This window comes from Nothoprocta perdicaria, unplaced genomic scaffold, assembly GCF_003342845.1.
Source record: "Nothoprocta perdicaria isolate Ctin4 unplaced genomic scaffold, notPer1 scaffold_208, whole genome shotgun sequence".
Taxonomy (NCBI): domain Eukaryota; kingdom Metazoa; phylum Chordata; class Aves; order Tinamiformes; family Tinamidae; genus Nothoprocta; species Nothoprocta perdicaria.
Genome location: NW_020455294.1, coordinates 238,307 through 265,710, shown reverse-complemented (window position 1 = coordinate 265,710; position 27,404 = coordinate 238,307). Strand labels below are relative to the sequence as shown.

The 27,404-nt window shown below is 42.7% G+C and overlaps 1 protein-coding gene across 1 annotated transcript in view; it reads right to left on the bottom strand.

The window, feature by feature from the left end:
• Positions 1 to 3,645: 3,645 nt before the first annotated feature.
• Positions 3,646 to 27,404, bottom strand: part of TM9SF2 (transmembrane 9 superfamily member 2) — a 23,990-nt gene continuing 231 nt past the window's right edge. The window contains exons 2-18 of the mRNA XM_026038329.1: positions 27,276 to 27,399; positions 24,354 to 24,421; positions 23,411 to 23,504; positions 22,148 to 22,275; positions 19,304 to 19,433; positions 17,888 to 18,012; positions 16,925 to 17,036; positions 14,306 to 14,385; positions 14,103 to 14,211; positions 13,845 to 13,977; positions 13,486 to 13,605; positions 11,332 to 11,389; positions 10,551 to 10,710; positions 9,558 to 9,709; positions 8,413 to 8,524; positions 7,643 to 7,814; positions 3,646 to 4,708 (exon numbers count right to left, since the gene is read on the bottom strand). Of these exons, the coding sequence (XP_025894114.1) occupies positions 4,641 to 4,708; positions 7,643 to 7,814; positions 8,413 to 8,524; positions 9,558 to 9,709; positions 10,551 to 10,710; positions 11,332 to 11,389; positions 13,486 to 13,605; positions 13,845 to 13,977; positions 14,103 to 14,211; positions 14,306 to 14,385; positions 16,925 to 17,036; positions 17,888 to 18,012; positions 19,304 to 19,433; positions 22,148 to 22,275; positions 23,411 to 23,504; positions 24,354 to 24,421; positions 27,276 to 27,399 (1,945 nt within the window). The 3' untranslated portion in view covers positions 3,646 to 4,640. The remainder of the gene's footprint in view (positions 4,709 to 7,642; positions 7,815 to 8,412; positions 8,525 to 9,557; positions 9,710 to 10,550; positions 10,711 to 11,331; positions 11,390 to 13,485; positions 13,606 to 13,844; positions 13,978 to 14,102; positions 14,212 to 14,305; positions 14,386 to 16,924; positions 17,037 to 17,887; positions 18,013 to 19,303; positions 19,434 to 22,147; positions 22,276 to 23,410; positions 23,505 to 24,353; positions 24,422 to 27,275; positions 27,400 to 27,404) is intronic.

Below are 27,404 nucleotides of genomic sequence, written 5' to 3'. Positions count from 1 at the left end.
ATGAGTGTTATGTATTTCTCTGTGCACTTCTGCCTGTATCAAAACCAAGCAGTGTTTCCATCTGCACTAAGGCTACGAGATTCCAAGTTGATGAAAAGCTCAAGAAGGAACGTTTCTTTCTGCTGGGATCTCTTTGCAGACCAAAACTCTTAAAATTTGTCCCGCAGTCTCCATTTTCTCCTTCTGCCCCTTTTCCCTGGCAGCAGTTTGACTGAGGCAGCAATTTTCCCTCGCAAACCTCTCAAATTCAAAAAAGGAAAAAAAAAGACAAAAAGCCCCAAACCAACCTATTTAGAAAGATGGAACGAGAGACATATTAACCCTAAAATAATCTAGCGGTCAAGAAAATCTCTGGGGATTTAGAGTCATATTCCTAATCTGCCTAAATTTGTCTGCCTGTGCTGCTCTCCTCAGAAACTCCGGTCTGGAGCCAAGAAGCATCTTCTGTCACAAACACCCTGCTCCAACCTCGGACACCTCGGATRCCAACCCGTGCTTTAATAAACCAGCTCTGTCTGGAGGCAGCGCTCAGCCCTTGGCTGCGCCTTTGTGCCCCGCGGGGCCCTTCCAGGAGGGAAGCAGCCAAACCAGGAGCGAGTGGCTGGAGCCGTCAGTGCAGAGAGTCCTGCCGGGGCTCCACGTGGGACACGACCCCGGCACACGCAGTGAAGTGGGAGCAGGCGCTTCAGCACTGAGCCCGAGGCACAGCCCACGCTGGAATTCCCTCCCAGGCCCCGTGCAGGGCCACCTCCCTGGCACCCTTTTATTGGGAACGCAGGAAAGCTGGCGGGAGGCGACGGAAGCATCTTGGTTAACAGGCCAGTGAATCCTCACGCAGCAGGACTGCGTATCTGGAACTGACTGACTGACGGGCCCGCGCCAAGATGTAGGGCTGCGTTAGAGGAAGGGGCCAACGTCGGCGCAGGGAAATCACTTGTGTGGTCACCAACACTGTCCTGTACCCCGATTTCTTGGTTTCCCACTTCCAGAACATCGGAATCACAGTGCATAATAAAAGATATAACGTCAAGGATTTAGAAAACAATAAAGGGTGGGAGAAGGATAGAGAGCCCCGCGTCCTAGTAGGACGCTTTGGGGGGCACCCACCCTCTCATGCTCTGGGTGCTGCCTGTCCTACCCTTAACTCCGCTCCTGCRGGTTATGCGTGCGCTGGCCAGCAGGCGATGCTAAAACACCTCTGAGGGAAGGAAGAGCCGCAAAGRCATTTTCCTTGGAAGCGCTGGGCTCCTGGGAAGCTGCAGGGCTGGACTGTCACACACACAGTGGGAGCTGGACCCCCGGCGCAACAGCAACGAGCTCCAGGAAGAGGAGAAGAGGGAGAGGGAGCTCATGGCAGCGGCCTCACGATGACCCACTCACAGTCACGTTTCACAGAGTCCTTGCAGGCTCCTGTCTTTGTCCACATGCTCCTGCGTGCACCACAGCTACACCTGAGACACAGCGGCAGCATTGCAGGAATCAGCTTTATGCTGACGTAGAAGCAGGTTGCTGCTAACTGCTGGAAGGAGAAACGCAGGACACTCAAAATGGAAGCAAAGCCAGAGGGGAACTGTAGGAAACAGCGTCATCAGGTGAAGACCAGAACATTTCTGCCCCCATCATCTTCTTTCCCGTAAGGAAATACTCGGCTGTGAGGCGCTCCAACAGCTCATCACGTGGGTCAAGTACCACGGGAAACGAAGGCAGCTTCCAGAGAAGCAGTCACAGCAAGGCAGAAAGGGACGCAAAGGAGGAGATGAACTTGCTCTCTGCTCACAGACCCTCCACATCCAGGCGACGGGCGACCCTGGGCACAGGGGAACAAGCAGGGCTTTGGGAGGAAAACAACTTGGGGGAACTGCTCATCCATGGGGCAAGGACTTCATAGAAACTCAGGTACAGCTGCTCCCAGGACCGGACCGGAGGGTGGATGGACACAGAGAGGACAGCGCTCCGCCCCACGGCATGAGGTCCCTGTGCCTGCCCCCTCACCAGCTGGGCTTACCCACGTGCTGCCTCCACAGAGTCCGTGTCATCCAGGTGCGGATGTTGTCCAGCCCCTCTTTCTTCACTCAAGGCTTGGCCTTTCTGCCTTGGCTGGTCTCAGGGAAATGGTTTTTCTCATCTTGCAGTGTCTGATTTGTATCGTCTCAGCTCAGCCTGAAAAACGACTTTTGTTTCCTGTTGATTCAAACAGCTTATTCGGATCAGTGCAGTTCCGAGCCTCAAAGTTCACCGGCGCTGGCCTGAATTCCACCCTGTTCTGCCCCGTCCTCCTCAAGACGTACTTTTTTTGGGGGGGGGGGAAATACAGGCACCATACACAACAGAGCTAAAAYTGTCCCTTTGCAGAGACCCCATCGCAGAGAAGACAGAGCTAAGAGCTACTCTACCCACCTACCCTCGCCTTCCAGCTCCCGCTCCAAAACCAGGCGGCCTCCCCATCCCTTCCTAGCACCCCGCGCAGGCTTCCTCCTCCACCCACAAGCATCCAGGGTCCCATACACCTGCAGAATCCATTTCTTCAGATTATTTACAGGCTAGCAAAAGAGTGGCAGCGCTCTGAAATATTTCCGTCCACATTCACTCCGACTCCATGCAGCTCAATAGATTTTTTCCTACCTCTTGAACTTTCTGCTCGTTTACATTTTCTTAGAAATCGCTGCAGTGAGGACGTTTTAAAGAAAATGCCTCCCGGCGTAGGAAAATTGYAGAAGAGGCCTTATTTTGAAAGTTTAAAGGAAACCTCCCACCTCTGAAGAGAGCTGAAGCTCAGACAACGCACACAGAATATTCTGACCCTCTAATCCACACAGAAGCTCTAAATACTGGGAATATTCTGAGGCCTAACTGGGTTTCTAGGAATGGAACAAGTTGAGGGCAGCTCCTCTGCAAAGTCTCTGACAGGGTGCTTTCTGGGTTACCTCAACGACTGTCCCCCAAAGGCCGGCCCTTTCAATCTCCCAGCAGTCACACACATTCCAAGCAGAGGCTGCTTGGGATTGTGTGCATGCAGTAGGTTCAGATTCCAGGGAACGACACTGTTCACAAAGCACATTTGAAGGTGAAAATAAGACACATACACATTCCTGCACATGTCATTCCCGCTGCGCAGGGAATGGGCAGCATTCCCTGGGCGCAGCGTTCCCAGGGCACAGCAGGCACCCACAGGAACAAGCCTGCGGCGGCCCCAGCCCCACGGGCAGCCCCGGCCCCACGGGCAGCCCCACACCCGTGGCCGAGGGTGGGAGGCCTCAGCTGAAGCCGGCGCTTCTCTTGGGAGGCGAATAAGGACAAGCTGCCTTATCCAAAGATAGTTTTATTGGATTCCATATTCAAGCATCGTTAGGTTAAGGTCTTTTAGAAAAGTGAACCGGTAAAGAGAAAAATAATAATGATAAAAAAACCTTGTGAATGGCAAACCGGTACATGCAGTTTAACGTGAAATCAAGTTGTGGTGAACTTGTGAAAACATGCCAAAAGTCAAACAGAAACCGAGTTACTGAACAAGGGATGAACAAACCACTCCAGTGGCAAAAGTGAAGAGAGGCTGAACCCTAAGTCATCCAAAACTGACAGTAGTCTTTTGATATAAGGCAAAAATAGTCATCTCTCCTTTCTGCTTTTTAGCCTGTGTCACACACAATCAGCAATAGCTGCCGTAGCAGATACCCATCATAGAGATCTTCTCAAAGCAAGACCAGCAACAGGTGCTGACTTGTGCATTAAAATCCTCTCCCCCTCCCCACACCTCCATTCCAGATTTCTGGAAAAATCCCAGCCAGGCTAAGTGCTGCAGAGCGTTTTGGGAAGCGCGTGTCTAATCCCCATCCCATGCGCCACAAACAYGGTCCGTGTTCAAGCCATGGAGCACAAGCAGCTGCATTGCTTGCTGATTGAAAGGTGTGCCAATATACATTAACCGACCACTGAAAATGCCATAAAATACTTTATGCAATTTTTAAGCATCCCTCATCAGTATAATTGTATTTACAGATTTTTATGAACTTCTAATATGTAATGACCCATCCAGGACATTTTTACAATATTTATTAGATTATGAATTTATAAATTCAAGGACTCAGAGGCACATAGTTTAAAAGGCCAAGAACACTGAAACTAATGAAATCACAGAAATCTGAATATTTATGGACATAATACAGTAAAAAATAAAAATCACATCCGAACTAAAAGCAACACGTCTTAAAGAGTCATCCTTCAAAGTTAGCTTAATAAAAAGTCTCATTTCCCTCAAAGAAAAATAGTTCATCCCACCTACCAAGCTAGAAAATCCTATTTACAGTAGTACTTTAATCAGAAGTATCCTTAAGTTGTTTAATACAGCCACTTCTTTTCTGCTGTTAGATTTAAACATTTCTTTTAAAGTATAGTTGTATTTACAAATGCATAAATATCCTAACTCTGATCTTCATTAAGATCTGAATGCAAACAGGTTAAGTCACAATACAAACGTGTTAGTGGAAGAAGTGTTTGGGGGCAGCTGCATATTCAGTATCATTCTTAAAGAACAGGAAGCCAATACTTCTGATCAAGTCCAGGTTCCTCAGCTAGACCAGGTCTTTTAAGTTACGTTAATGAAGATTAAACCTCCTCCGTGATAATTCTTTACATGGGTTTCTTCAGTCAACTTTTACCACACTGTAGATTTTGGTTACGAACCAAAAGCAGGCAAAGAATCCAATCGTCCCTAAAAAGAAATAGATATGATAAGTAAGTGTTGGGACAATGTGCATAGGAGACGGCCTCAGTTTCTACCTATAGTTTGTAAATTAGGATACATGCACGTGCAGTCTCCTTCCTTTAGTCCTCACCGCATCCMACAGATCAGGGAGGGTAACAGAGCAGCCAGAGCAGCCTGTGCAGCCCCAACCCGCGTGCGAGGCGCCTCACTGCTGCCACCGCCGCGGGGCTCAGCCCGCGCAGGGCTCCCGGTGCGGCGGCTCTTCCTCCCTGTTTCCTCCGTTGCTCCCGCCGCAGCCCAGCTCAGCTCCTSCACACGCTGCTACGCTTCACCCCTCTTCACTGACCACCTACACACGCGAACCGACCTGCTCAACTGGGCAGAACAGCAGCCTACATTTAATACTCCAGCCACAGCAACAGCATCCAAAGGGCTTCATGTTACTTGGGTTTGCATCAGGGTCTCAGGAAATTACAGTGCTGAATTTATCCCTGCTTAAATCAGATTAATGCAATTTTCAGAGCATGGTGAAGTTACAGTGGAACTTGTGTCTCCTGCTGAAAACGTTTCTATTTTACATACCTCAAGATAAGCACATCTAAATACTTACGAGTCGAAACATATAAGCAAACTTGAACTGAAATTGAAAAGGGAAGTCTGTTCCCCTCATTACATCTTCTAGCTAAAGCAGAATTAGTYGCATCACTTTTCTTTGTGCAGATCGAACAAATTCCTTTAAATGCAGAGCAATTAATATCGCCTTTTTTTTTTTCCCCTCTCTCCATTCTAACCATATTCTTTCCAAATACAGCCTTGCAATTTCTTTCCAAAAACAGCCTTCCAAACATAACGGCCTTGCAAGCAGTTCCGACCACCTGCCAGGGAAACCTCTATTTCCCACACGCACTGGGGCAGGCACAAAGCCCTGAAGATGACCTGATTTTGGCACCTCTGCCAACACCACAGGTACCTCCCACGCAAGCTAAGGGTAAGCCCTTAAAAACAAACAAGCAAAGGAAAAAAAACCCTCCACCTTCTCAATGCAAGACTCAAGGAGCAGCACAGCCAGGAGCTGTGTGCCAGCCCATTCACACAGAAGCTGCAAGGAGCCATGAATGATGTCCGGGCGTTTCTCTGATCCTTCCCTTCACGCTTGCCAAGCTCCTGATGTTAAACTGACTCGTGCAGAAGGCTCCGCAGCTCTGGCCCCAGCTGCGAGCCCCGGCCTCGCTGCGGCGCTCCCGGGATTTTGCCTGCTGCGCCGGAGCGCTGACCTGGAAGGCAGCTGGGAGCAAGAGCTCGGGGCGCCAGGGAGCYCTGCAAGCAGCAGCGCAGCGGCTCCCATGCCACAATCACCACTCGCTCCCTGCAGCTTCTTCATCGTTTTGGCACGGGACGTCAGCTGCCTTTGGGAACAGTTTTGGCTGAATTGCTGCTGTGCTATTTCATTTAAGAAACGGAAAAACTGCCCATCTCTTTACCCTACCTTGACCTTTTTCTGTAAGGCCTTAAAAGCACTTCAAWAATTAGAGAGAAATGAATGCATTTGCAAAGAAATTTAGCATACCGAACCAAATGGACCCGCTTATTCAAGGCTATAAACACATCACTGTTCCTCAAATTAAAGGATTATTTGTACTTGAACTGGGGTGGGGAAAGTCCTATGAGGTCTCAAAGCGTACGAGGCCTCACAGGTGCTGACACTAAGGTTAATTTCCTCGGTACCCTCATCTAGTTTCAACACTGACACGGAAATTTCCCACCAAGGTCCCTTCCAACCTTAACCATTCTATGATTCTATGAGGSAAGTTGTGCAGGGCCTCAGGTGCAGAAAAGCCACGTAAATCACAGACTCACAGAGTGACTGAGGTAGGACGGGACCCCTAGAGATCATCGAGTCCAACCCCTCTGCTCCAGCAGGSACAYCYAGAGCAYGKGGCACAGGGCGGCATCCAGGCGGSTTGGGAAGATTTCCGGAGAAGGAGRCTCCACAGCCTCCCTGGGCAGCCACCCCCAGGCTTCAGGAAATCCCCACCAGGGCTGCAGGAAACACGCAGCCTCRCCATCAACSTGGGGCTTTCGGGCCTCCCAAGCAACTCTCATTTCAAATGAGTTTTAAAAACGCTGCTCCCTACACTGACGCCCACAGAGCCCGTCCACGTGTGTGGCTGGGTGCGACGCAGGGGTCCCGAGGCCTGGGTACCAAACAGGGGCCGTGTTTGTCACACTGCCACTGAAGGCTCCTGCACAATATTTAGGATGTCAAAGGGAAGATTCTGGCACCTCATCCCACTCACTGAAGAGTGAACCAGCACAACGCTAAATGGGCACTTTTTCAAGAGCTGACAAAGAAGATATTTCTGATASAGTCTTATCAGAACTTTGCATAAATAATTCCCTTGGCCTTCCTCATCCCTGTAACAGTGCAACTAAGAAAGCAGGTAAAAAGTTCGAGTAGAGAAAACATTAAAAAACAGTCTGTCAACTCTTCCTCATCTTTTACCCCTTCCCTCTATCCCACCTAAGTTGTGACTTATTTTTAATTACCATTGTAACTTTAGACCCGATGTTTTTGGAAGTTCCTTTCTTTCCCTCTCTCTCCCCCTCTCCCCAAAGACGACTAACTTAAAAATGGAGTTTGTCACATGGTTAATAAATTGCACTCCRGATTTCATTCCTGTATCTCCCTCGAAGAAGCCCTATTTGAAGACTCAATCGTAGGCAACTCCCCAGACATGCGGCTCACTTCTGCCTCCTCTCCATTTTGCCTCTTTAGATTCATGAGCTTTGTTAGATTTTGTGATCAGAGAGTTGCAAAATGCAACAGAACTAGCTCAGCAGAAATTAAAGGCCATATACTAATTTATGCTCCTGTATCAAGGTAAAGGTTCTCCTGAATTAAGCCAGACTCAACATTTAAGCAAAGGTTCATGCACTTACCTGTGAAAAGGAAGAAAATCAAAACCATAATCATGGTGTAACCGAAGTACAAAATGGTACTAGCTGTTCCTGTGATTTGCAGTTTAGAAAAGAAATAGTGTATTGCATATATTAAGAAATAAACTGCAGTGAAACCACTAGTGAGAAACGAGCGCCACTGCCAGTGATAGTCCTAGAAGCAGGTGGGAGAAARAGAAAAAAGACGTGAGCAAGACTCCATCCACCTCTACACGCTGATCACCTTAGCAAACACAGCCCTACGAGGAAACCTCCTCTGTTATCGCTTCACCCACAAGCTCATTTTCATATTGTTTGCATACATACAAAAARCTACCGTCAGTTCTGCTTTAACTGAACCATTCACAAGAAGGCAAAAGCCCAGTATCAAATCAGCAGAAATCTAAAAGCCCCGACAGCTGCCTAAGCCGGGGCTACTGCTGCCTGCCACAGGGGCTCCTCTGCAGCTCCGTGCACGCACAAGAGCGCACAGATCCAGGTGGGCTCATGCGTTAGTTCCCACCTGCAGCAGACTGGGCTTTAAACTGAGAGGAGCCATCTGACTTAGCAGTATTCAGCACAGGGATTCACATTCATTACACGTTTTGCCAGAGGTAGCCTCAATTTGCTTCACCTTTTAAAAATACACTTCAAAGACATCTAGTAACTATATTTAACCTTGTAATACTTATTTCCTATCACCAAAACCTTTAAATTATGTTTAAATACCCTTTAAGCAGTATGAAACATGAAAACTGAAGAATATTTCTTACCTCTGCACATAGATGGAAGTAGCAGAGCAGTATTGTGGCTTCAGAACACGTAATGACCAAAATGATGAACACCAGAAACAGGAAGCCAAACATGTAATACATTTGGTGAGACCTGTAAGAGAGTTTCCAAAAAATACTGTTTAAAATGGATGATATTCTAATATTGTTTCTTCATATGCAGAAATATCCTCATCCCCTTATTTCCTTTCCCACTGAGGTCCTGTCACTGGTGCAGTCCTACCCTGGACTCAGTTTCTTTCTGAACAAAGACTATGACCCTCAGCAGCTCTAGTCTCCAAGCAGTGAGACTGCTGTTGGGAAGCAATTCCAAAGCATATCCCTGCTATTTGGGGTTGTGGGAACTAACTGACTGGACATAACAAGTGAAATTACGGTTCCAGTGAAGTCAGTGTGACCTCTTCCACCGACTCCAGGAGAACTTGGATTTCACCTCACATTTCAATCAAAGGGGCAGAACCGCAAAACGATTGGAAACGTCAAGTGCTGTGGACGCGTGCGTTGGGTACAGGCACCTGCTCAAGGTTCAGAAACAGGTTAAAGAGATTCAGTAACTAAATTGTGCCAGAAGGAAGGCAGATTGCTCACAGGAGATTAGTTCGTCAGTGTGCTATGAGCTCACGTCAGAATTCCCTTACACTGAACCAGTCTTCAGCGGGTTATTTTGCACGTTTAAAGGAATTACTCCCCAGTGCCTTTGTGAAGATTTAGCAAAAGCTTTCAGTGGTTTTTTCCTTCTCAGTAGAGCAATAAGAGTTTTCTAGCCTAGCAAAAAACTCCAGCCAATTTTAAGATATTTGCTATTCTCAATTTACAGACAGTACATCAGCTTCAAAACCACTCCCACACCAAGTCAGAAACCCAACTATTTGAATACTGCAGGCCAGTTGTAGGTGGCTGAGCTTATYGCAGCCGCTCCTCTGCGCACCCAAACCACACAGGCACTGGATGCCTTCTAACTCACAAAACATGGGAGTGATGTGCTCACATTTGTCAGTGTCCTCGTAAGGCTGCAGACCCCATCCCTCCCAAAACAAAAACCAAACAAAACACATCCTGAAGAAAGATTTTCACAGAGAACTTACAGCTGTGTGTGGCAAAGTTCAACTGGATCGCAGTTAACTTACCAAATGCTATTAAGTATGAAGAAGAGCTGTATGAAGATGCACCCGAAAGGCAGGATGCCTCCCATGATAATTCCAGGTAAGGGCTTCGTGTAGAATGATTGCTCAGGAATCTGACGTGGAATTTGATTTGTGCGAACGGGGTGCTCAATAGCCTTTAAACGAGAACAAGAGACTGCTGAACATCAACYTTCTCCTTTCTTTTGGGACTGAAGAAAAGCCGAAGTCTGCTTCTAGCAAGTTTATTACTGTGTGTATTGAAAATATAGCCACCTACCCCTAGACATCTACATTTGCAATGGGTACTGCTAGCTACATCTGCGCATCAAATCATCTAAGAGACACCTCTTGGAGAAAACAGGGCAACAAATATTTCTGTCTTTGATTAAGTGATGAGTGATCTGCTACRGAGCCCGAGCTCGTTTTCCACTTTTTGTCTTCAGGATGTGGTGGTGTAGACTGATTTCCCTTGTAAAAATCACCCCTGCGTGTTATTCTTTAGGGCATAATTCAAGAATCACATTAGGGTAAATGTACCAAGTGAGAGGATTAAATCTGGCATGGATTTAAGCTGCACGCACAGATCAGCGTGGTGGGAAGAAAAATTTATGCCAGATAAATGAGCACTTTGTCATCCTTCCCCTTCCTTACATATTAGATCAGAAAGACCAACAAGATGCTTCTTGTTTCAGTTTTAACATACTTATCGTATCTTTTACGTTGCCTTGCAACTTATCGAATTCTCCTTTTAAAAGTAACTGTTGTTCTATAAGGCAGATTTTTTGCTGGAATTTCAACTTGACTATCAGAAAAAAACAAAGTKCTGAACTGCAGTTAAGTAAAATGGAGTAAGTGCAATTGATCTGTATCTATAGTATYTATAGCAATTGTGAAGTACCTTGACAAGATTGACTTCAGCATTACTTCATTCGTAGTCTACACAGCACATGCATGCACACACTCACACTTGCAAAAGAATTTAAGAAAAGCACTTACATTTTTCTTAAAACCAAAATAGGCCCCGATAAAGGTCAGTGGCACAGATATGCAAAACCAGAGTGCCAGAATAGCAACCAGAGTGCCAAACGGAATCGCTGCTGAAGAGCCTTCTCCCCACAGAATGAGGTTCATGATAAARAAGTCTGCAAATACGATTCTGAAAAACAGATATACTCAACATTTAATAATGTTAGCAACAGCACTGCGCTAAGATTTTACTGCAATTGTGTTAAAACCGAGTGACATACATAAAATATCAAACTGAAGAGGTCAAGCTAGCCCTTCTATCTTAATCTGGTGGGACTGAACTCCAGCAGGAGCTGACGTTCCAACTAAGCAGTCTCAAATACAGRCCTGTCTTAACTACACTTCAGGGGAAGGCTGCTTGCTGTGATTAAGTAGGAGAATTTAGCACAAGGGCTGTACAGTATATGACACCATATAGGACCAACTACAGTGCGGTTGCAGAAACAGCCCCAAGAGGACAAGAGAAACCAGTGGCAAAGTGGGCCTGTCTGAAACTCCCTGTCACGTTGTGCTTAATTAATTAACCTTTTCATGTGTCAAGAATAAACAAAAAGCTTACAGAGGAAAAAAAACATCTCAGGATGATATGCCATTAATGCATTTATCTTTGTCAACTGCACCTTGGTGTTCTCATAGCTTCTGGAGCAAAGGGATGATGCCATAAGATTTACTTGTAGAGCTGATGCTCAAAGAGTTATGCATGTCACAAAAGCAATTTAATTCTTTTAATCATGGCTATATTCTGACTTACCCAGGACAAAGGAATGATGTCAGCAGGACATTTGTTTTCCATTTCTCACCTCCAAACGCTATATTAAAATATTTGACAGTCATCAAAACATGCATTAAGCTCACAACTATTAATTTTCCAGTCCATTTAGCTGTTACACTTAGCTTGCAACGACCCAAATAATGTGCTATCATGCCCAAGTTTAAAACAGTACACTGCATCTTTAGTTAGGCAAATTAATTTCCCACATCATACCGCTCAGTCACAGAGCTGCAGGACAAAGGCGGCCACAAACCAAGGTCAGGAAAAGTATCTGAATAAACAAGCTGGGCCTCCAATGAGTTTCTCTCTTGATGTTAAAATAAAGATTTGCAGCATGTACTTAAGCCTTTAAGCACTTCAGGTTTATACTGTTTTTAAGTAGTTTAAGCTTTCTAACATTTGACTGCAGGTTTGAGTAGAAAATAAAACAAGGGAAAAGCAAGAATCTTACAAGCAACTCAGGACCAACAAGTTAACCCACAACAGTAAGACTGTTAGTCTTAAAGCAATAAGCRGTGGTGGTATCACAAGACCAAGGATAAGCTTTATTAAAAAAAAAAATCTTTATGAATTTGTTCAACACTGATAAGGATTCTAGTCAGCATTCTTTCCAAATTAAAATATCCTGCTGGAATTCAGTGAAGCTGACAATTTCATCTGAGCAGTGTCATAATGATAGGCTCTTTTATTTCAAGAAYCAGAAGTGATTATGATTAGAGGGATTTTAATTAGGTTTCTATCCCTTCATAAAACCTTGGTAGAACTTGGCACTGGTTATTAAGGTTAACCATTTACTTTCCATCAGGCTTGTCTTTAAACATTACATTAACAACAACAAATTAAGAACAGGTTTCATTTGTATTTTGTTTCATATGTTGCACAGCGTTTTATTCATATAAATAAGGTTCAATATAAGAAATATTCATGTGTACATTCTCTATACAGTACATATCCACCAATTGTCATGGATGCCCCATGGACATGGATGCCCCATGGACGCCTTTGGAGCGGTGCCTGCTCCACTAAAAAAAATCCAAGTATCAACTAAATGATTCTCAATAAACACAATATGAAACACTATTAAAGAGCCACCTCCTCATCAGAGATCCATTTACCATCACCACACTACAAAGCACTTTCAAAATACAAAATACCCAGCACGATGTAAAAGCACTTCTGTTTTAAGCTATGCCTTCAGTCCTGAAGTTTCGCTCCACTAAAGTCCAATTGGCTTGAGGAGCAGGACAAGGGAATATTTTACAACCTCATCACCACCGCTGTAGAAAAACTCCCTACAAAATACTAACCTCTTTCCCCAGTGTTTCTCCTCTAACATGAAAACTGCATAATGGTCAGGAGAAACCAAAGGGCTCCAATGCCCACAGCCAAGTCATAGTTCRGAAACCAACTCCCTTCCTAGCTCAGTCAGAGGGAATTGAGCCCAAAAGATCTAGCTCAGTCATGAGCAGTCTTGTACCTTAGATAAGGCAGGTAAAACAAGCTKTAGGTGGAGTGACATGCTCTACCTTAGCATAAACCTAACGTTAGAGACACAAACCACTGCAAGTTTGTAGGTCTTGAAATGATGGCTAAGAGGCATCAACTGAAGAAAAGAGTAGCAACTATTATCCCAAAACCACTGGGTGGGTTTCCACACTACAGAATTACTATAACTTTTTTTCCTTCCATCTGACCAGTACGAGCCTCCCAAACAGCTAGAAACAAGCTAATGCAGACAACCCACCAAAATGTCCGGAAAGCAAGTACAAAAGTTCGTGATTTAGGGGGAAAAGAAGTGTGAAAAAGTAACATCTGCGCCTAAAACACACAAAGTAGGAAAATGTAAGCACAAAGTTGGCAGAAGTAGTTTGTATTAATAAAATGGACTTTCTTTCCCCCTTCCATATATAGACAGCTGTGAGAGCAATTCGGGGACTTCAGACACGATCACATCAGAAACAACTGAACTTTGCCATTCAACCATGACGTAACTTTTGTATTTGTTTTCTGTTAAATATGTTCCTCTATCTTACTCAGCGATAAATCATAAAACTATAAAATCAAAATCAGCTCTGTGATGATAATTCAGACTAATGAATTGAATCCGTGTCATTTGAAGCAGCTCCGACTTACATTTGTAGAACCTGGCAGCGACGTAGCCCGCCGGCGTGCCAAGCAGCACCCACAGGACCACSGCGCAGGTCATCAGGGCTCCCCGGTTGGCAGGTGACAAAAATCCCAGGCAAGCAAAAACTGCAAAGCAGATACGCACAGTGTTAGAGCTCAACTCTACATTTGATCTAAAGCCAGCTCAGCAGTTATTTTCTTTCATCTATATATATTTAGGTGCTTATCTAATCTACCAGCTCCTCTCTTCCTAAACTTAGTCTTTTAAAGGATTTCTAGACAAATTACCACGTTGACTAGTGCCACCCAAAGAGCAGCAAGAGAACCCCTGTGCAGAGCCACCCCCTGCACCACTCTCTACTTACAGAGGGTAACAAAGGTCATTATCAGGATCTGCGTGCCAGAGCCCAGGAACACAGAGAGCAGCATTCCTTTTCTTGGGGGCCGGAAAATATCCCCGTGAACCAGCTTCCAGCCAAATTCTTCCTGGGCATCTTCCTGYAAAGCAAGCGTGACACTTTACTATAAGGGATCACCATGTACATAGCCCACTCCCGAGCATTATTCAGCTTAATACAAAATTATATTCCAGGTCTAATTTGGGAGGTGCATTGCAGACTTACAGTGGAATCCATCTGGTTGTATCTCGCAATGTCTTTATGCAGCGTCCTCAACATAATCATAGCTACCATGCCGGACAGGAAGAGAACAATCACCAGGGAATTCATGATACTGCATTAATAAAAATAATAAAAAACAGCATTGAAATTCCAGTATGAAAATCCTTCAGGACAGAAGAGCAGAATACAAACATCTTCCTTCTCACCTAAACCACTGAATATGAGTGTGTGGCATGGATTCCAGAATATAATCCCATCTTGATGCCCATCTTATTTTTTTCTCTTCCTGAAAGAGTAAATGTCTCAGGTTTAGATATATCCAGTCTCCAATTTACAAATCATTATTCATGTAAGGCAATCTTCAACATGACAAATAAAAATTCATTTTACAAGACTTAAGGTGGATATAAAGCCAATTAATAGCACCTGCTTAAAACAAACCTAAGATTCAACCACAGAATCTAGAAGAAAATATCTTCTAGGTAGTATCGAACACCTGTATTTTTTTTAGGACATTAAGTTATATCATATTAATTTAACTGTGCTTCCTCCCTTCAAGAATGGCATCAATTCATGTGGAACTCAAACAACCATCAGCTCTAGCATTAAATATCTTTTTTTTGTTGTTGTTTTAAGCAAACTTAAGTCAACAGCAAGTGATGCTGCAAAAACAGTACTGAGCACAGCTTTCCGTTTCCTAGTAGCAACCTGTCCAAATTATTCTTTGCTTTAGTACGACCTTGTTTCATCTCCAAATTATTTATGAACCACTCCTGCAAGTCCATTCAGCTTGTACAGCAAGACACTACTAACATGTCTACATTGTCAGTAAATGAAGCTATTCCTCAACCTACTCAYTGATCAGAAATGCTTCGGAGAATTTTTGTTTCACTTTTCAGGAGTAGAACAAATGTTCTACTGTTTGTTATTTCATAACAAATGAAATAGATAGTGCTGAACAGAATGAAGATTGCTACTAAACAAATCATAAATACTAAAAACAACAAAAAGAGCAAGGTGCTTTGCTGAGAGGGTGTTATTTCAGTAATACATAATATACAAAAGCTTGCTTCCAAATGCATCCAGTCTGTAAAAACATAAAAGCCAGTAGATTAGAAAGTTTAGCAAGATCAGGTACCTAGACCATTCTAAAAACTATGTCTCAATGCAAGTAACGAGTCTGTACACTACACCAGTGACTTCAGGATGGAACCACATCACTGCCTCGTCTCCCTCTTCCTGAGGGGGCCTATCTGCCCATCTGACAAAGTGTCAGAGAAGGACCTCCAGGTGACACGACATTGTGCACAAGAGTAGGTGACACACACAGCAGGACACGTCGTTTTTACATGAGAAATAATATAATACCATAAAGCTAAGCTTACTCCTTAATTATTAACWTTGCACAAGTTTCCAAAACTCGCTCACTTTATAGCATACAAAAACATTTCAGCATCGTGACCGACTGTCACAATGAACAACTCTCCTATGCAACATAACCTCTCTCACGTATTTTTCTGCAAGCGTTTATCTTATTTTGCACTTTGCCATGTAATCCAGCACATTACTAGAGCCAAGTCCTGCTAAACTCCAAACCACAACAGCAGCCTATGAAAGAAAAAATGCCTCCTGTCTGAGAGAGTGTGGAGAAGAACTCACGTGACCAGAGCACTGCTTCACTGCCTCCTTAGGCCAGGGGCCGTGGTTTCCACCCAGCCTCAGCATAACCTTCCAATTAACTTTAAAGATCAGCCCTTTTGTCTCCATTGTACCTCAGCTGAACTGAATCCTAGAGCAAGCTCCAAGTCTAGAAACACGGAGGACATGAAAGTGTTGATGTGACAATGGGCCACGATTTAGAAAGACACCACTGACTTTGCAGTTGGCACAAGAAAATTGTTTAGTGTTTTAAACAAAATCAAACATTGTCCTAGTGATCCTTTTCATCTGTTAATTGCCTATTGATGAAAATCCACAATGAGACAAAGACGACAAGCAGCAGACTCCTTCATCCTCAGAAGGACCACAGAATCATTAAGGCTGGAAGTAAGACCAGCTGTGACAGCTCTGTGCAAAGTTATCCCTTCAACTCATACACCGAGTCAACAGGGCCAGTTAGCTAGAGCCTTCACTCCTCCTACCTTTCCATTTGCATTTTTGAGGTCTTAGACTAACGCTCCGCATAAGGGTTTTTCATCAGATTCCACTGAAAAAAATGCACCTGCCTAGCCCATCACCAGGATAAGAGATATTCAAATATTGCTCCCTGCAGCTGCCTAATATACTGCTTCCCTGCTTTTAAACAGAGAGCAGAGGAACAAAGAGCATCAGCTCCCTGCACTCGGGCAGATTTCCAGGGAAGGAAAAGCAGAAAACGACCAGCTCCCACCTGCCAATCATGTTCATCTGCAAACCCTGTTATTTCTCAGGTTTAGCACTTGGATTGGGAGCTAATGTACCTGGCAACCTAGTCAGACACAGAAAAGTATAATCATCTCAAAAACCATACAGGTTTTTAAGTATAGTGGAGGAGTTAYGAAAATTTTAACCCATATTTATATTATATCATATGTAATATTCCAGTTCAAATAAAAATACATTAAAATTAATGCGTTAATACATTAAAACTAAATAATGTATTAATACATTAAAATATTTAATAGATATTTTAATATATTTTAACAATTGAAATACATTAAAATGTTTCAGAATGACCAATTTCCTATTCTGAAATAATGTTAATTATCCATCTCTTATACTTAAGATTATTAATGTACATGATTTACTGTTAAGGTGTAGCTAACATTAAAAAGCTCAACACTCACATGAAAAGTAACTGAGTATGTGTACGCAATTTTGACTTCTCCATTAGCCTTATTACTTATGTCCATAGGTACTCCTGAGCAGTCAGGGTTCTCTGGATGAGTATGCTTGTAACTGTGGGAAGAAAAAACACAACATAAAAGCTGTTTACATGATAATACTATTTTTAAAAGTATTTATACGAGCTCATACAAGTCTCAGGCTCATTCAGGTCTCTTCCTTTAAATATAAAAATTGTTCCTAATAGTTACTGAGCTTGAGAACTTGCAAGAAATGTATCAAAAGTGAAGAAATTTTTGCCATCAAAACTTTCAAACACAGGTTGCTGCTTGTGAAGAACTAGACAACACAGTCTCCAGAGCAGAGAGTCCCCAAGASGCTTCTTCTACCAAGCAAAAGTCATGATACAATGGAATTACTAACTTCTGTCAAAACAGGCAGCAGAGAAAGAAATATATGTTGATCATGATAYTGACGCACAATGCAATAAGCTCAGTTATACCAAGAATACAAGAGGAAAGAGATACAAGATGCCAAGAGGTGATAAAACACACATTAGTTGTGGAAAGGTCATACAGACACCAGAACAATGACAACGGGGTTGTCAAATCTTTCTATTTAAATATTAATCGCTGACGACATCAGATGTTGCACCCTGCTTACTGATGCCTCAGGCAATGTATTCAGTCACTTTCCCCCAGTTAAGATACGGGGGCATCTTCACTGAATACACAGGACCTCCAGGACCTTTATTTTATGTCTTCTGGCCAAAATACAAAATAGTGCAGAAGGATCTATGGAATTCACAGCAAAGTTATGCTACACTGTCTTAACGATTGATTACATAATCGATAGTAAAGCTAATCTACCAGTCACATACCTAAAAGCATTTCAGATTAGCAACAGGTCCCAAAACCAAAGGGATGGACCGCTCTTTGGTGACAARTTAATTCCTCAACACTAACCTTTTGGGCTCAAGTTTAGCAGCAACCAGTCTTGCTCCCAGAGCTCCATTTTCCACAATGTGGTAATATATTTTTATGTCAACATGGTTGAAGATATAAAAGGTATCCTTTTCATGAAATTCTGACTGCAAAGATTAAGAAAAGAAAAAAAGACAAACTTTATATGTTTTAATAACTGAAAATGTTCAATTTTGCCCAATGAAGTCGAAGTTGAATAGGACATGTGACGACTTTCTTACAAGTGTTCCATGAACAATTAACTACTTAAACACACTGAGTATTTTTCTCATAGATGAAACAGAACCTCCCAGGATAAATGGTGCAAGTACCTGTCTATGGGAATATAATTCACCTCATTAGTCCACACCAAAAATGTCCATGGAAGAGCAACAAGCAGCCACTACGAATGCTCAACACAAATCTCAGGAGAAGGGACACATGGGCTTTGAATCCAGGCAGTCAAACATCAAGTTAAGGCACAGAAGTTATGTCTACTGAGGCTCAGCTGGCACTTTCTTCAGGGTGCTACTCCTCCACACCACTTTTCTCAAAGGGCCCTAACTATAAGCATGATGATATGAACCAAGTATTCTTCTACAGCTTTTCAATTACTTGTCTTTTAGGYTATATTTTCTTCTACCAAAAACTCTCAAAATTCATTTAAATGAGGTTAAAAGAATATTGTCRTATTGTACATTTGATCATTAATCTATTTTCAGCATTGGTTCACATTACCATCTCCGAAAATGATTAATTATGAAAGGGATGGAAAAGAGGTCAGGAACTGCAGCAATCGTCTTCTTTAGGAACAYTCATCAGCTGTGAGAAACTATATCCTATCTCATCTCTATAGAGGAGGTCTGGGGTAATCTGAAGACCAGAGTGAGTTTTCAAATCCATAGTTATTCAAAAGATCTTTCTTCCTTGCAAGAGAAGTACATTCTGCATTAGCCCATACTGTTTTAGAGAAAAACAATCTCTCAAGATTAACTTTCATATAAAGGAACACAAACACAACTACGCAAACCTGCTTCCAAGAAAACACTCTATCCCACAAAAACAGGAAGTCCAAGCCGTAGAATGTTCTGACCTCCTCAGGCAACCAAGGATAACATAGTTCTTCTCTTGCACGCCCTACACGTATTAAAGGTTATGTGAGTTCCTAATTCGCTTCTCCCATCTTTTCTCAGCTTTTCTCCATTACACAAAGAGGAGCCAAAAGGTTTCTCCTGAACAGGAGAGGCTTACAAGTTGTGGTACTTACAGAGACATCAAAACACTCACCCAGTTTTAGGGAATAAATGTTCTTAACACCATAAGGACTCATCACAGAAACAAGACAGAGCTGAATGCCAATCTCTATGCTAATAAAACAGATATTTCTTTTTAAAAAATAGTAGAATTTCATGAACATACATTAATAACACAGGCATCTTTTGGACGGCCGTCTTCTGTAATGTAACAGCCAATAGGAAACCCAGGGTTGCAGAACCTCTGCCCATCTTCRACATCGTAGCACCACGTCACAGGCATGTTGTCCACAATCCTGTAGATGGTACACTGTTATTTCACAGTCTTTCAAAACAGATTAATATCGACAAACTAACATGCTAATCAGTAATCTAATTACGCTACATGAAATATTGGAAGGTTAAATACAAGAATAAAATTTCTTTTAGTTCTCAGTCTAAAATGGTACCATGTACACACAGCCCAGTTGGATTTGCAGTATGCAGCTCTGACCGAAATATGATCCTTTTAAAAATACAAATTTCTTTAGAGAATGGCTTGGAAATGGGAGACTTTCTCTGAGAGCACCAATACATTCCTCTCACTGGACTAATTTCAGAGTCCTCTCAGGAATATAGGACAAAACATAAATTCTTAATTCCACTGATTGACTGTTTCACTATTCTGTCTTTACAAATGGCCTGAACCATCCACTAAAACAGCTAAAATTTACTCTTCCAAGTTTAAGATAAAATTAAAAATCTTCCTAAATATTGCCTATATGAGCACACGCACACGTATATGTATTCCTAATCATATTCAATCATGCAGCAGGCTCTTTCAATTGCAATATTTGCAATTGCAATATATGCTCTTATTCAATTGCAATAGATTTTTCATGGCATAATGTAAATTTTTGCTCTTCACTGAAGCCAAAGTGCAAATCTCATTTTTCATTATTGAAGCAAATTGCTAACCAGGTGCTGCAGTTCTGTGAAAGAACGGAATCTTTCTATACAYGGTCTACCTAAGAAAAGCCTTTGAACCCATACACTTATGGGAACGTAGGTGCTTTCAAACCAACCTCTCTTTTCTTTTTTTAAATCTGCTTCCTCTATATGAATAAAAATTTTGTGAGAAGGTCATATCTTCTTGAAGTCCTGAACCCAGTAAGTTTACAATTTGGTTTTAATGGAAAATTTGCAGAGGAACCTCAAGCCCCTATGAGGAATTGCAGAAAATTATGAAATTGTAAAATACACCAGTTATGCTACAGAARAATGCTGTACATCAGTTATGCTGTCAGAAAACAATACACAACCACATGAAAAGACATGATCCAACAGAGTCACATGTCCCTTTGCAAAAGAGAAGGAAAACGCCTGTTTCTTTACATTATGAAGTTTTTCCTAAGAGCTGAAAGACAAGAACCAAAATAAAACCATTTAAACATGGATTAAAACCCAACAGCTGCCTTTATAGCAATAGTAATTGCTCAGAGGTATGTTTTTGCAGGTCCATTAGTAAATGTCAGAGATGAAGTCACGGGGCAGAAGTCACTTTGTGCATCACTGGGCCAAAAAAAGTTTACATCTACAGTTTACAAAGACTCCCACGGAGCTCTGAACAGCAGCACCACCACCCAAATCCTACTCATTTCCCCACATACTATTTGACATAATAAGCTGCTTACTAGCAGCTATTCCAGCAGCAGATTCATTACATTTAAATCATATTTGGAATTTCAACTCCATAATATATGCTGGAGATAGCACTTGCTTTTGTTGGTATTCTCTTTTCAGAGAGCAAGAACAAGCAAGTCATCAGCCTACTGCAGAAGAGCTGGGCTGTGATAAAGCTTTTCCTTCTGCAGCACAGACATCCCGAGCTGCCTTCAAGCAGCCACGCTGGAACAAATTGATAGTTTAAGCAGCAAATCATTTTCCACAGTTAATCTTCGAATTTAAAGTGACTTGAAAAGATTATATGTGAGGGGGAACTATGCTATACAAGTGTTCTTATAGGCCTCCCTGGAACATCTGCTGATGAACACTGTCAGACAAGAGATCAGTTTAGCTGCTGAGTTCAATTCAGAATGTCAACTCCTAAGCTTATTAAGTGGCTTTTAAAACCTCGAAAGTACTTTGCACCATCTGTGTTCCCCAGGAATTTTATGACAAATTGAAGCTGGATAATAAACCTCTACTAAATCCTCACTTACGCTACCTTGCTGATCCCTCTACAATATGTCCCTATGCCACACGCCTGGACCTCATTCATCACAAAAGGCAGAAACCTCCACTTTTTAAAGCCATGTGTGAGGGGGAAACCTGCATTATCCTACCCGCTACAAAGGTGGATTTTTCAGCAGTCTGATGTACTTTTACATGCAATTAGTTTTACACAGTTCTGCTGCAGTTTCTCTATTAACAATCAGCTTGAAGTTTGGGGGTTGTTACAAAAATAACACATTTGCCTCAGAAAGCAACAGGGTGATAGTGCTGAATACTATATTTTTCATTTGCATACACATACATACACAAGCTTAAAACTAAATTTTTATGCCACAACAACATCCACCAGAGAAATTCAAAGTGGGTCAAGTATTATAAATGCATATATTATTTAACAGGAGCATAACGAAATCCAGTGTCTCTGCTTATTTCTGCTTTAGGCTTGTACACTCAAGATCTCTGCTAAAGGTACTACACCTTTCACAGGGTGGGTTTTTTTTTTTTTAATTACTTCCTTGTTCACTTCCATAAACATGCATAGGCCAGAAGAGTGTGCAAGCAGAGAAATCTATTGATTTCCAACTTTGGGAATATTCAAGAGGTTCCTAAGAAGATTTACATCTATGAGTCATATTCTACGCCTAAGTAGGTCCAATATCTGTTACCTAGAAGAGCAGGAAAAGCACTCGCTGCCTTTACAGCATGAGTGGCTGCTTCAAGTCTGAGAAAACAGAATACGACAGAGAAATACATTTTATCTGTGTTTTTAATAACATGAGTTTTGGCATCAACTTACCAATGATGTTGATAATTCAACAGCATACTTTTTTTCAAAAAGTCTAATTTCTGTTTATCTTCTGGCTTCTTGGTATCATATGTTTTTGTACAAACAGGTTTACATGTTTCCTCCTTGTTAAATGTGAACTAAGAAAAACAAAACACGTATCAGCAAAAATGCCAGGACTTGGTAATTCCAGAATTTAACAGTTTCTCCTATAGGTTCAAAATTTCCTAGCCAATTACTAACACAGCAACCCTCCAGAGAAGTTTTTTTATTTTGGTTTTTTATTTCGGTGTTCGGTGTTCTAGAACTCTCCTGTGATCATGTAGTACCTTGTATGATCCTTACACTAAGAGCTCCTTCTTACCAATCATAATCTGGGAGGTTGTGTTTGTTTTTAAGTTATTTATTACATGTCATTTGACCTCAGAGCAACAATGTTATCCAGGCCAATTCAGCTGAGAATGTTCTCTCCCACAACATGAATCAGCAACAGCTTCAAGCATCATAAAAGAAAGCTGGGCAATTATCAGTAGCAACAAAGATTTCAGATTTCAGGTTCTAATTCCATGTAACAGGATGGCCAAGGAACAGGAACCAAAGCTTAGGAGATTCCAAAGAAAAGGAAAAAAAAAAAAGAAAAAAAACTTTATGGCATTGGAAGCTGCAGCTCTAAGACACAAGTAAACATTTCCAATACTAGCTTATATGAACTGCTGATCTTGGAACTAAAGCAGTCTGCTTCCAGCACTAAAGGAAGCTGCATTATAAACCGAGCCAAAGAACCACAGCTCAAATCCACTCCTTGCAGGACATGAGTAACTACAATGAGTAGAGCAAGCAAACAATTTTTAACAGATAAATAAAATACAAAAACAGAGACTAGAGAAGCACATCAATACCACTTGTATCCTACAGACATACTGCTTCAGTTTACTGCTAAAATTTCCTAGTTTTGACAGCTTTCAGGATTGACTACTGCCACTACTAAAAAAATTGTGCGACATGTAGGCTTCTGTATATATTATTTTTAATGCTGAATATAAGGTAGCTTAGCCCTCCCTTACATAAAACACAGGGAATAATAGTAATAATAATAAAAAATTTTAAAAAAGCTATTTTTTTAACTCTAGGTTAAACTGACAAATTTCCACTGTGTGSAATTTCAGGTTTTTAAATTTCTATAGACCAAGTCTAAAGCAGCTACTCAGCATTCTGATCCCCCATTGATAAATTTTAATTTGTGTGTTATTGAAATGTCTTTGGCAGAGAACGAACCCTGTAAGGAGATGGTTCTATCCTTTCCCCAAACAAGACTTGACCAAGGTTTTCAGATGGACGCTTCTTTCCTTCTGCTTGACAAAAATCAAACCTGAATTAGAAAAAGCATACAAAAGTTAATAAAATACTATCATTGGCAAATACTAGATCTCATACAATGCCCCCCCAATCAACACCTTCCGCRGAAGTAACAGCTTTCTCTCTAGACAAATGACTTATTCCTAGAATCTAAAAAGCCAACTGAAAAAAAAAAAATCATTATAGTTCCATTAAGAAAAAAAAAAGAACAAAAACTTTTTTTTTTAAATCAGATTATGCCAAAATTCTTTTTTTTTCCTACTTAATAGGGTCACACACATTTCCCCAAGTAATGAAGAGTTTCCTCATTCAGAGCAAATTTAACCAGGGATAAAATCTTCACATACAATTTCACAACAGCCCTGGAAGGAATCACATAGGCCAGAATGTTGAGGGGAAAAAAGTACAGACAGCTTCTTTACAACAAATGCCACTAAATAAACATATTACGACACTTTTATTCACCAACAGATTTAACAGCATATCCTTCAACTTTTTCTAACCTACACTCAACTGTATCACATTGTGTTCATTAAACTGMAGCTCTAACTAGTGCTTACACTCTTCAATACTAATAATGAAAGCATTGTTTGAAATACCAACTTAAATAGTCGTACCAGGCACTGATATATTTTGTGCACTCCTATTAAGTGTAGCAAGAAAGCATTTAACACCTCATTAAGATAATTGATGGGAAGTTCACACCTCATTACTACTTTAACTCATCTGGCTACAGGCTACAACAATAACACTGTGATCTATAAAATGACAACTAATGTATAAAGGTTAAAAATACATACTTAAAAAAATAAAGTTACTCTAAAGCAGTGTTTTCCAGCGCACATAAGCTTAACATACTCACGCAGTATACTCATAGGGAAGGACAGATTCTACCGAGTCAAGTCTGTTCACAAACAGCTCGATTCCAGACTGAAAGAGTTAAGAGAAGCAGCACTGTTACACCAGCCAAACTGATGGTATATGTCAATACGTCAAGTTAAAGTCTCAAACTGAAAATGTAAGGTCKCATTTGAAACTTATTACAGAGCATTTTATGTCATATCTGCTGAAAGCATAAGCAACACTCTACCCATCAAAAAAGGCAGTAACCAATTCAGGCCAACATAAACATGCAAAATGAGAGATAACAAGTAAAAAATGCACAAGAAAAATAAAACTAAAATAGACGCCAGTGTTTTAGTTCAGTGTGGCAAGCTGGAGCCACATTACTAGCACGCAAATTTTAAATTCAGCACAATAACTCATTATACAGCAACTGAAAGCTGGACTTGGAGTATACAAACAAAGTACTCAGACTAAGACAGTGTTTTAAGTTTAAACAGAAACTACTTCCAAAGAGAATGTAAGGCAACTTACAAAGAAAGCTGAACTCTAGCAGCTTTGGAGCAAGAACCTGAAATCCAGTCCGCTGTGGCTTCCCACTCCAGTTTGGCCCATGCATATTCACTGCTGCTGGGCTGCTAGTGGCTACTGAGCAGGAGAGCTCTTCTTGCTCCTCGCTTGGGCTCACCCTTCTCTCCTTAATCTAGTCCCGGGGCCCCTACTTATTTCAGCTGCTTAACTTACACTAGTTTGGGCAGTTATCTTGCTTGCATAGTTAGTCAACTAGCAAAAAAACAACAACAAAAAATTACCCAGATAAATTTAAAGAACGGGAGAATTTGGCAACAAAGCAAGAGGAGTCATCTTGAGGTGCTACGAGAYGAGAGCCGCAGAGAGCACAGGAACAAGATCTCCCTCTTCCAGYAGCAAGGAGCCTACTTAGTGTTACAGCATGAGAAGTGCATCGCCACAAGAAGGGCCCTTGCCTCCCAGTGCGAAGTCACCCAAGCTTAGCCAAGTTAAGATATTCTGGAGGAGGGTTTTTTGTTTGTTTGTTTGTTTGTTCTTTTGGTCCTTCTCTCCGGAGAAGTRGGGAAGGAAATGTTCACACCTCTCTGCAACTTGGAGCTTCAGCCAGGGACTGTGCTCCTGGTCTGTGGTAGCTGAGCACAGGCAAGTCAGGATGCAGCTCCACAAAGAGCTGCGAGCTGGTGAAGGACTCGCTAAGCATGGATATGTCACTGCTGGTCCCTTCTCTGCCCCCAGCCCTGCAGACCTGCCGCTTCCCCTCRGGCTGGCATTCTCCTGTCATACCTCCACAGGCCACTCAGACTCACCAGCACAGCAGAAAACTGGAAAGCCAGCCTGGCAAGGAGCCAGACAGCATCTTGCCAGGTGCACATAAGAGTTTAACGTGTGCTGGGACTGTTCAGAGGACAGTGCAGAACACGCTGCCTGCACCAACACAGCAATGAAACCTCTCCCTCTCGGCAGCAAGACACTGGCTTAGCTGCTCCAAGGCCTTCTGAGATTAGCTGGTTTCCACAGGAGGAATAAACTCACTCAGGTGATCCTGAACTTTTTTAAACACACTGAAGTTTCTTAATATTCAGGGAAGAGCTACTCTTCAGATCTGCATTGACCATACTCCACTTCTGAAGATGTTGCAACCAGAAACACGGAAGGTGGTCAAACTGGGCAAGGCCAAGCAGAYTAGGAAACAGTTTTGGAGGAAAAGCTGTGAATCACAGCATTCACGTGCTGCTAGCTATGTGTCTCAGGGGATTCTCAAGACCAGAACTCAAATRTTGTGTGCACATTGCATGGGACAAATAAATAAATAGGCATCTGAGGGAAAACAATCACCTAAGTGTCTCAGCTTGGATACAGAAGTCAGGCTTTACTTGACTTTACCTGACTTCAAAATTTTCATTCTGTAACCTCAGCTTAGAAACAGGAATAACTGAAAGMCTAGAAATGCTTTTCAGAGAGGTTGGGAAGAACCATGAGGAGCAGCTTTGGAGTCCTGGCCTAGACAATAAGACAAAAACAGCCCCAAGGAAGCAGTGCAGTACTGTACAGGTCATCCCAAAAGGAGGTGCCCTCTCCAGCCCCAGACACCGATAAGGCTTAGCTTGGCAAGGGCAGAGTTGATCTGACCCAGCGCTGGCAAGTCTTGCTTCAAGAGCGAGGTTGGGTTAAGTGGCCTCCAGGGGCCATTTCCTGACAAGATTTCTAAGTTCCTATAAAGGAGAGTTTTTGGAATACTGCTATAAAAGCAGCACAGAAACAACAGTGAAAGAATGCATGGGTTTGTATTCAGTGCAAAATTTGGGTGGTCCAAATTGAACAATACATTCAAAGAAACAAACCAGGGAAAGGGCATGCATGGCAACTCTGGCTTCATTACACATTTGGCTTACTACCYGTTTTACTGCTTCATAGCCACCGCTGGATACAGTGCAAGTTATTTAGCACCAGCATACAATTTAAGACCTTTATTTTCCAAACCAGTGGGCCCCTTTCTCACAGTTCACAGAAGCCGAGCACTCAGGAAGTGTAAAACAGCCATTTCCACCAGCACAGCTTCACAGGCCACGCACTGCGGGAGCGTCACTGCAGGAACTGCCGCTCCCGAACCTTCCCGTTCAGCCTCAAGGTACAACTTCCACCACGGCAGCGGCAAACACCACCAAAGCTCACCCAAACGAGCAGCGGGGACCGACTCCTCGACGGTCAAAGGAAGTAATTCAGTGCTGTGAGCTCTGCTGAGCGTTTACGCGTGTACGGCGATGGCCGCCCGCTCCACGCGCGGCTCCGCAGCCAAGACGCCCCGAGGCCGCGGGTTCGGGAGGGCCGGCGGGCCGCAGCAGGCACGGGAGGGCCCCGCACGCACCGCGGCCGCTCCCGGTGAAGGCATGGCGCCCGCCGCGCCGCTCACCTGGCACTCGGGCTTCTCCTTGTCCGCCTCGCAGAAGTTGACGGGCGCCAGGCCCGGCAGGTAGAAGGCGGCGGCGGGCGCCGGGGCGACCGCCAGCGCCGCGGCCAGGAGCAGGAGGCGGCGCGGGGC